Source organism: Sinocyclocheilus rhinocerous, unplaced genomic scaffold, assembly GCF_001515625.1.
Source record: "Sinocyclocheilus rhinocerous isolate Xijiao unplaced genomic scaffold, SAMN03320098_v1.1 scaffold340, whole genome shotgun sequence".
Classification (NCBI taxonomy): Eukaryota; Metazoa; Chordata; class Actinopteri; order Cypriniformes; family Cyprinidae; genus Sinocyclocheilus; species Sinocyclocheilus rhinocerous.
In genome coordinates, this window is record NW_015670980.1 from 859,030 (window position 1) to 870,129 (window position 11,100).

Genomic DNA, 11,100 nt, shown 5'->3' on the forward strand with positions numbered 1-11,100 from the left:
TGAAAAAATTATCACAGGTTCCAAAAATATATTAAGCAGCAACAGTTTCCAACATTGATAATAAATCAGCATATTAGAATGATTCTGAAGATCATCTGACACTGAAGACTGGAGTAATGATGCTGACAATTCAGCTTTGCATCAAATAAATAAATTATATTTTAAAGTATATTAACATAGAAACCCATTATTTTAAATTAGAATAATATTTCACAATATTACTGTTTTTTTTCTGTATTTTGGATCAAATAAATGCAGCTTTGATCAGCAGATGAGACTTCTTTAAAAACATTACAAATCTTACTGATCCCAAACTTTTGAGCGGCAGTGTAAGTGATCCACAAAACCATCCTGGATAGAAAGCAGGACTGCTAAAGATCAGCAGAGATCAGTACCTGCGACGGGCTCCGCACAGACAGGAAGTCCTGCACAGGAAGTAGCAGCTGCAGTCTGGAGTCAATGTGACGGAGACTGTGGAGTTCAGACGGTTCAGGACCGAAACCTTCACAAACTGATAGAGTCGACGAGACCACCTGGAAACCAGAGGAGAAATAAATAACTCACCCAACAATGAAAAGAAGTGTATTTCCACCCGGCCTTCAGCACATTTAACCCCCCAAAAAAAGAAGATATTCTCAAGAACGTTTGAAACCAAACAATATTGGACCCCGTTGACTTTATATGAACTTCCTCAAAATATGTCAGAATGATGAAGTCAGATGGTTGAATGATAATTTTTCAGGCTTTTATGGCTCATGTAGTCTGAAATAGTGTGGTTCCAACAAAGTGGTTGCTGAGCAACACACAGAAGTAAACAAAGGTGTATGTTTGTAGAGTAATTTACAACAGCTTCGAACGTGGCTCAGCCAATCAGAATCAAGGACCGGAACTATCCGTTTTATAAAGAGCTATTTCTACCTGACTTAACCTATAAAAATATAATTTATTTGTATAAATTAATGTATTTAGGTTGATACAGTGATGCTAAATATTTTTTATGACTTGAATAAAACTATATAATTTAGATGTAAAATTTTTTTCAGTGCACTGTGGTGAGTAAAACTCAACCTCAGTCTCCATAGATACTCACTGTCTGCGGTGCTCATTAAAACATTAGAATTATTGATGTTTAGTTGAAATATGAACTGGCTGCCTATGACCAAATTACAGCCATGCTGACGTTCAGTTCAGCCACACTTGTGAAGCTGCTTAAGTATAGATTGCAATAATAAAGCGATGTTTGCCTTTAGTTTACAAAAGTGGACACAACATATTTTCCACTAAATAATTTCAATATTCATATTTACAGTAGATGCGTTTGAATGACTAAAGAGGAGCAGCGCTGCAGGAAACAGCTCATTGGCTGCAGAATCAGCATTTAAACAGATACATATATCTAGCACAGACAGCAAATTGGACATTCTTTATGCTTTTATGTGTTACTTGAAAGCTATTACTCACAATGAAAATACCACCGTGACAATGCAAGGGTGATCACTAAGTTTAGTGAAAAATGCAGTGTTTGCAGCGTCAGTATTTAGGGAATAAATAAGTCATGTCCTTATACACTGTTTCTTTGCTTCTAAATGCAGTATCGCACATTCACATTAATGCATATTAAAGCACATTAGTGAAAAAGTCATAAAACTGATTTATAGGGAGAGAGGGTAATTTCTCTTCAAGCTGTCCTCTGAGACTCAGATACGGCCACTGCAGAATGTATGTGTGTGGGAAAAGACTGGTATTTTACATTTTTAACCCACTTGAACATGGAACCTCCACCATTAGACAGCTTCACAGACTGCAAGAGAGCAGATGTTTCTCTAACCCTGAGGACCTTAAAATAACTCTCAGAAAACACATCCACGATATGCACTGATCAGCTGAACACATAGAAAACTCCTCCTGCAGTGTATGAGAGAACCACAAGTCTTGCTTTTTATGACTCAAATGCCTTCTGAGTTTGGGGGGAAGAAATGCATTCGGAACATTTGACAGAATCATGTAATAACTTTTAAAATTCAAACAACACCATCTTCTTTATCCTGCCGTTAGATAAAGAACATAAATCAGGATTCTGAAGAGGTTTCAGAATTCCAGATTACTTTCTTGCTTAAAAAAAATCAGGATTGCGTTTATTTTGTTGATATAAACTTTGTTTATAATAAGTTTGGCTTGCCAGCTGTTTTCATTTTAGAGCTGAAACTAGCTGTCATAACTAAAAAAAAAAAAAAAGATTATAAAATTGAATTTTTTTGGACCATTCTGCTTAGCCTGGGCTTAAATGTTATATAAATAAAAACATGATTCACTAACAATTTACAACCACAAAATGTCACAATACTCTTTGCATTTATTTTCATTTAAAACAATGTTTTCTGGAACAATATGTTTGAGCTATTTTTACTTCAAATAAATCACCCTGGTTTTAAATTTTTTGTCTAATGCAAAGGAATTCAGACATCCATGCCACACATGCCTCCAGCATCCAACACTTTTTAATTCTGAATATACCGGCAAATAATAATCCAGAGGAAGGGGACGTGTGTCTTACCTTTAACCAGCACATGAGCTGTACACACAGCTCTGCCCTGACCATTCACTGCGACACACGAATACATGCCTGCATCCTCCAGAACAGCTGCCTTAACCGTCAGCTGAGCCGTACTCTCCTCAAACACAGTGTGGGAATATGGAACGGGCTGATCTGAAAATACAGAACAAAAAGAGACCGTATCAGTAATTGACCAACAAATCAAGTGATATAAATAAAAACATGATTCACTAACAATTTACAACCACAAAATGTCACAATACTCTTTGCATTTATTTTCATTTAAAACAATGTTTTCTGGAACAATATGTTTGAGCTATTTTTACTTCAAATAAATCACCCTGGTTTTAAATTTTTTGTCTAATGCAAAGGAATTCAGACATCCATGCCACACATGCCTCCAGCATCCAACACTTTTTAATTCTGAATATACCGGCAAATAATAATCCAGAGGAAGGGGACGTGTGTCTTACCTTTAACCAGCACATGAGCTGTACACACAGCTCTGCCCTGACCATTCACTGCGACACACGAATACATGCCTGCATCCTCCAGAACAGCTGCCTTAACCGTCAGCTGAGCCGTACTCTCCTCAAACACAGTGTGGGAATATGGAACGGGCTGATCTGAAAATACAGAACAAAAAGAGACCGTATCAGTAATTGACCAACAAATCAAGTGCTGAGAAATTTGTAACGTAACATATCCCACTGAGACAGAGATGTGGATGACACTTAATAAATAATGCAAAAGTTGAGATGAGTGCAAATTATGTAGATAAAATTGCAGCTAACAAAGTTATTTAGAAGTGATCATGAAGAGAATATAGAGCACAGCGGTGATTACAGTGATGATATTTTTTTTGTTGGCCCCTTGTCAAAAACCCAGTTTGATTTTTCCATTGTTTTGGATTATTACAGCAAAAATATTATTGCTATGTAACCAACAACAGTTTAAAGCCTAAGTTCAATCAGCAGAAGCAAAACTCTGAGAGTTTAAATGAGCATGACTATAAACACAAGAGGAGGACTAGTGAGTGCATGGGTTTTATTGTTCAGTGTGATTGTTTAATGTCCCAGAAAACCTCTGTATTCCCATTTAGACACTTGTTAGCAACTGCCTTAAAAAAAAAAAAGTCCGGTCTAAATTTCGATCTCCAGTGATAGTGCCCTCTGGTGGCACTGGTAGGATAACTAAGTGATTGCATCTGTCAAAATATGAAATGAACAGAACAGCATATAACCATGCTACTCATGCTGTGTCTCTTTGCAGTAGGATTCTCATTGTTAAATGTTTTTGCTTGAAAATGGCTTTGCTGCTAAACGTGTCTGAGGATTCATAGAGCAGTCCTCTCAAAATCATGAGGAAAAGCTTCTTCGTCTTCCTCTTTTTCCGACTTTCCTTTCTTTTTGTAAACCCCGTTTTTCCAGGGATTGTTGCTCTCTCTCTCTCTCTCTCTCTTAGATGTCTGACTTACCGAGTCCATCTGTGTGTAATGTTTCAGGGTGAGTGATACATGTTTTGCCTTTATATGGTTGTAAGGTCTCATATTTGCTCAAAGGCCCCTGCTGCGGCTCACAGTTTCTCAGGGAAACCCAGAGTCAAACTCAAGAGATATTCATCCAGGCTGTAGTGTACCACAGTCTTACAGTCTGTCTGTTCCAGAACAGCATAGAATCGACTGTTCATATTAAAACTGTTGAACCAAATGGCAAATAACTGAAGTAGGCAGAAACGGCCCTTTTTGTAAATTAGCAATGATCTATTCACAATACAAAAACAGTCCACTGAAACATACACTGAGAGGAATCCTTGGAAATAACATTAGCATGTATATGCTATGATTTACATTATTATTAGTATTGTTTGCTCAGACGAGCATCATTATTACTATTGATTATGACATTTTTTTTTCTTTTAATGATATAGTGCACATGCAGCTTGTGGAGTAGACAATAATAGACAATAAATAAAAGGGCATTAATAAAGATCTGAAAAAATCCAATAGACAGTGAGGGAGAGAGGGTAATTTCTAGAAACCAATATCACAGAGACTTGGGAATGGGCTGTTTTCACCAGTGAACAACAATCTAACTGCAAAAAGCATTGTGTTTGAGATATAACAGTGAGATGTATCCCACAAAATTAAGTTTTGTATATCCAACATCCCTGTAAACTCATATAGCGCAAGCGGTTTGGAGAATGGATGGATGGAATATTTAGGTTTGTTTTAAATTGTTATTAGATGCTGGGATAATGTGACATTTTAGATTACTGTTGTGTTGTTTTGAATGTTTTAGGTTTGGCAGCATTCTTCAGACTCTTGAAGAACCCCAAAATTTTGAAATTAAAATCAAAACAAAATTAGAGCAGCACTATTGCTATAGTCGTTGCTATAAAGCACAGCTATAAGACTGTGGTTGCATTCACAATTTCACCTGAACAGCAATTATATGTAAATAATAAATATAGCCTATTTTAGCTGGACAGAGAACAGAGTGACACACATACACACAAACCTTCATAACCCTTCTGTCTCAGACATGAGCAGAGACAGATATCTAGCAATGTATCTCTCCGTGGCATAGTAGGTCAGAAATATTTAGACTAAAAAGAGTGATCTTCATGTATCTTTGTCCAGTACCTTTTCCTTTTTTTATGTTTTTGAAAACAGCACTGGGGAGATGCAACATTACTGTCCTCTACTGGTTAAATTGTAACTGCTTAACTTCATAGTTATAGAGTGCTTTTAAGTCTTTATTATTCCACTCATTTAATAAACCTCACAATTAAACTAAACCTTTTCGACTTTTAGCCTTACTTTCTGAAGTCGGAAGCTTTGCTACTGTTCGGACGCAGTTGCTTACTGCTCCACGCTTTGCTCCCTATTTATGTACTTTTCTCAGATTTTTCTAAGATTTTAACTTCAGCAGATCAGCACAGTGTTCAAACAACACATTTTTGGCACAAACACTAAACTAAAAACTTTTCGGGACTGGAATAATACTACGAAAAAGAAGACTCTTTGCCTCCCACTGCCAGCAGCTTACATTCTGTAGACAGGAAAACACAGCTGCCCACATTCAAACAGACGAGAAAGAAAATGCCTCTTGTGGAATCTACTTGCTGCATGAACTGCCACAGACTTCTACAAAGGATTGTGGTTCTTGAAACAAAGTTACTTGCTGGACTTCCAAAACAGGCAGAACACTCAGCAGACCGTCGTCACGGACCCCCTCAGCATACAGCCGGTGAGTCCCATGAATCTAGTGAATCTCAACAGTTAATACCAAGTGTAGAGGAACAAGCCGAAACTGATCGACAGACTAATCGATGGCACAAACAGGGAGCGAGACCCAAAAGCAGTAGAGACATCAGATTGTCACGAGTATCTCGTATTGCCGCGGTAGCATCCTCTACCCCAGATACGGCTATGACAAGGCTTGCAAACACTGGTATTCCACCACCCCCTATACATCTTGAGAACAGATTTGAAGCATTAACCACTTAATAACTTTGTTATTAAGTGGTCACAAACAACCTGGATTTTATGTTTCTAAATTAAACGTGGCTAGAAGACAGCTGCAGTTCAACAGTACTCAATGAAACAGCCCCTCCTAACTTTACTTTCATGAGTGTTTGCAGGACTGTTAGGAGAGGTGGAGGTGGAGGTGTAGCTGCTCTATTTAAAGATGTCTGTCTATCAATGCAAGCAAGTGTCATTTGGTCAGTACTTGTCTTTTGAATATCTAGGGATTGTGTTGAAAGGTGCTCCACGCATTCTGTTTATCATTATTTACAGGCCTCCAAAATACTCTCCAGCCTTTGCTGAAGAGTTCACAGAAATGCTATCAATGATTTCCTCAGAGTTTGACTGTTTTGCTATTGCAGGGGATTTTAATATTCACATAGATAATGCAGAAAACAAAACTACAAAAGAAATTATAACCGTTTTAAACACTTTTGACCTGATTCAGCATGTGCATGAACCCACACACAATCGTGGACATACTCTAGATTTAATCATCAGTAGAGGTCTAAACATTTCATCCATTGTTATTAAGCACGTAGCACTATCTGATCACTTCTGTATTTTATTTAATATATTGATCTCTGTTACCACTGAATCTAGATCTGTCTCTGTCAGAAAGAGATGCATTAACGAAAACACTAGTGTGCTATTTATGGAGGCTATATCTTTAACACCAAGCATTTCTGCAGACTCTGTTGATCTTCTCCTTGATTCCTTTAACTCAAAAGTTAAGAATGTTATTGATGACATTGCTCCTTTGAAAGTCAGCAAGAAGACTGGCAGACAGAAATCAGCTTGGAGAAAATCAACTATATATATATTTTTTTTTTAATTTCAGTAAACAATAATTTTATTTCAAGTAACGAAACAGTTTTAGTATAATTATAATGGTTTTATGTGATATTTAGGGGTGCATATATGTACATGAATTCATTTATTATTTAGGGTTTTATCTAAAGTAAATTGTAAATGGAAAACATCACAAATCAATTAGTTGTAAGAGCCAATAATATTGATAGACTAGTTACTAGTACACAATGCCAGGCTTAAAGAATAAGCTAGATTAGTGCAGTGAATGAACACAGCGTCAGTGAACAGACAGTGAGGCGTCTGATGTGGTGCAGGCTGACACTAATCTGACCAATATTACTGAACATTTTAGAGTTCTGCTGGGTGCTAAACTGAAGAATTAATGGATGAGTGGTCTCTCAAACAGTGTATGCTCTTACCGTTGTGCAGCCAGGTGAGCTCAGGCAGTGGTTTGCCCTCCACTGAGCACTGCAGCAAGAAGTCCTGTCCCTCTAACACTGAACAATCCTTCAGAGGAGAGCTGAACACAGGGGGCTTGGCCTCCACCCTCACACCTACAACACACAAACATAACTGAACATCTGAAACCAACCAATAGGTGGCACTGTCACACTAATAATAATAATAATAATAATAATAATAATAATGTTATATAATAATAATAATAATAATAATTGTACATAATAATTGTACATAATAATAATAATAATAATAATAATAATAATATTAATAATAATTATTATTATTATTATTATTATTATTAAATGCTTGTTGAAAAATAGTGTCCATAAATTATTTTTTTATTTTTTTTAAAGATGCATTAAACTGATCAAAATAATCAGTGAAGGCATGGAAAATGTTTCTAACCAAAGTTATGTTTCAAATAAATGCAGTTCTTTTGAGCATTATATTCATCAAAAGATCTCTAAAAAAATGTATTGCAGTTTCCTCAAAAACAAAGAGCTGCAACTTCTTTGCAAAAATAAAATAAAATAAAATAATTCAGTATAGTCTCTGAACAAATATGAGCTTATAAAATGTATGTAGAAAAATAATAGAAGAATTTGAAAAATCTAATAACATGACAACACTACAGCACAGAGATGTCACTGTTTAACATGTTACCTTATAATGAACAATCAATTGTCATTTTTATTGTTGTACTTAAATGGCAATCCATGAACGTAGATGTATAAAGTTCTTACGTTTGACAGTCAGGCTGCAGTGGGCCGCAGTCTTTCCTCTTTTGTTGGCAGCAGTGCAGCCGTACTGTCCCGTGTCAGTTATGTGAGCGCTCTCCAGACACAGGACATGCAGACTGCCCTCCTGTCGCGTGCTGACGCCTGATCTCTGTCTCAGAGGAGCTCCATCCTTCAGCCAGCTCACTGTCGGCACTGGAGACCCAGACACTGAGAGAGCACAACACTTACCTAAATCTGCCATACAAAGTAACACAACGTCCCACAGCATCTGCAGTTCTTCTTACATTTTTTATTCTAAATTTAAATGTAAATGTTTCATTTGTATACATTTGTTTCCCCTGTCACATAATCATGGTAAAATATCTCTGTAAGGCAAATTTTTTCTGAAATAAATAAATAAATAAATATATATATTAGAAAAAAAAATTTGACCCAACTTTACAGTGCATTTAATTTTATAATTACTTCTATTGTCTTTGAAATATGGTTAAAGTGAACTACTGAATGTACTAGCATTTAAGGTTAAGGTTAAAATATACTTTAATGTTATTTATATGCCATGTATTTAAATATATTTATAACTACACATTTGTAATGATGAAGTTGCAATTTATTACATTTAAAATATATTAAATTGGAATAACACACTACAGATAAAATTATAATCAACTACTTTGTGATTTAATATATTTAGTCAACCCATCACAATAAGCATCATTCTTTAAATTTATATTAAAACATAGTGTTTTAAAATGTACTTAAAAGTAATTGTATTGCATATTTAATACAAATTTGGCGCACGTTATACAAAGGAATTCATTAAGTCTCATCCTCTGGCCAGAGGTTATGAACTGCTGCTGCTGTGCAGTGATTTAGACTGATTTTAGAGTGATTTTTAGCTGTATACTGACCAATCAGCATCAAGACCAGAACTAAATAACCTGCAACTCTATAGCTGATTCTAACTCACCTTGGCATCTGAACGTGACCTTTTCACCCTGCACAACCTCTTGGCTCTCGGGCTGGGATTCAAAACTGGGTGGAGTTTCTAGAAAGTCTGTTTTGCTCTCTTTGGTTTCCTGGCGAACGTCTCTGCTCGACTCCCGCTGTGATGCTTCAGGAATCTCTTCTGGAGCTCTGAACGAATCCCAAGCTCTTCTGATGCCATGCGACTCTTTCTTTACAATGTTCTGACTTCTTTCCTTCGCAAAGTGTGATGTCTTTTGACCAGCTGCTGATCTTCCATCTGTGGACTTGCTGATAGGTTGTGAGGATGGTGAAGATGTTATTTTCGGTGCCTCTGTTCTGGTCACAGAATGAACACTGGCTACAGCAGCAGTGGACAGCGGTGCGCTTGTCTCTGCGGTTGCAGTTCGGACGGATGTGCTAGACGTTTTCTGTTCAGTGTCCAGACCGTTGGTGCTGTGCTTGACCACAGATTGTGTAGAGAGATCTTGAGATGGTTTGGGCATTCTATGGAAAGAAAGATCATGAACAGTCAAGTGAACAATCATTGCTGACTGTAAAGATGCACTAGAGCTAGGGGAGTTTTCAAACTGGGGTCTGGGGACCATCAGAGGTGCTTGGGGTCTGTGGAAATGTTTACAGAATAAATAAATACATATAATAAAGTGATTAAAACAAACAAGTAAATACACAAGTAAATAAATATATAAATACAGTACTATAACCTCTACAACTAATCCAAAATGCCGCTGCAAGATTAATCTTTAATGAACCGAAAAGAATACATGTCACACCTCTGTTCATCAATCTGCACTGGCTACCAGTAGCTGCTCGCATTAAATTCAAGGCATTAATGTTTGCCTACAAAACCACCACTGGCTCTGCACCCATTTACCTAAATTCATTACTTCAGAGTTATGTGCCCTCTAGAAGCTTACGTTCTGCTAGTGAACGGCGTATTATTGTGCCATCTAAAAGAGGCACAAAATCACTTTCACAGACTTTTTCATTAACTGTTCCCTCCTGGTGGAATTACCTGCCCAAATCAGTCCTTAACCATCTTCAAGAAACGACTAAAAACCCATCTGTTCTATTTTATTTGACCCTCTAACTCTAACACTTTCTATTCTATTTTAATTCTACTATATCTATTTATATTATTTTTTATTTAAAAAAAAATCAACTAACACTAGCTTTCTATTTTTTTTTCCTATTCTATCTACTTGTTTTTCTTTGTGCGTGTGTGTGTATATGTATGTGTGTGTGTGTGTGTGTATAATATATATATATATACACCTTGCTACGTGTACTGCGTTAGGCTAACCGAGACTTGTCATTTGCACTTATATATTGTTGCTCTTTTGTTAGTTTTGACTGCTTTTATAGTCCTCATTTGTAAGTCGCTTTGGATAAAAGCGTCTGCTAAATGACTAAATAAATAAATAAATAAATAACAGAACAATACAGTAAATACAGTACTATAATTACTAGGGGAACACCTCATTTAATATAATCTAAATATTTTCCATATAATTTGGGTCTTTACTCAAGAAACTATATAGATGACTTTTTTAATTTTAGGATGGGGGTCACTAACACGATATTCATCATATGTGACCCTGGAGCACAAAAGCAGTCTTAAGTCGCTGGGGTATATTTGTAGCAATAGCCAAAAATACATTGTATGTGTCAAAATTATCGATTTTTCTTTTATGCCAAAAATCATTAGGATATTAAGTAAAGATCATGTTCCATGAAGATATTTTGTAAATTTCCTACTGTAAAAAATTAAAAGCTTAATTTTTGATTAGTAATATGCATTGCTAAGAACTTCGGTTTTATTTTTTTATTTAAAAAAACAAAACAAAAAAAAAACAAAAAAACACTAGCTTTCTATTTTTTCTATTCTATCTACTTGTTTTTCTTTGTGCGTGTGTGTGTATATGTATGTGTGTGTGTGTATAATATATATATGTATGTGTGTATATATATATATATGTGTATGTGTGTGTGTATGTATATGTATGTATGTATGT

The 11,100-nt window shown here is 35.9% G+C and overlaps 1 protein-coding gene across 1 annotated transcript in view; it reads right to left on the reverse strand.

Annotated features, from left to right (window-relative positions):
- LOC107734487 (myosin light chain kinase, smooth muscle-like) overlaps nucleotides 1–11,100 on the reverse strand; it is a 108,814-nt gene that overhangs the window by 32,246 nt on the left and 65,468 nt on the right. The window contains exons 8-12 of the mRNA XM_016546459.1: nucleotides 9,069–9,571; nucleotides 8,102–8,305; nucleotides 7,316–7,450; nucleotides 3,028–3,180; nucleotides 2,555–2,707 (exon numbers count right to left, since the gene is read on the reverse strand). Coding sequence (XP_016401945.1) covers nucleotides 2,555–2,707; nucleotides 3,028–3,180; nucleotides 7,316–7,450; nucleotides 8,102–8,305; nucleotides 9,069–9,571 — 1,148 coding nt within the window. The remainder of the gene's footprint in view (nucleotides 1–2,554; nucleotides 2,708–3,027; nucleotides 3,181–7,315; nucleotides 7,451–8,101; nucleotides 8,306–9,068; nucleotides 9,572–11,100) is intronic.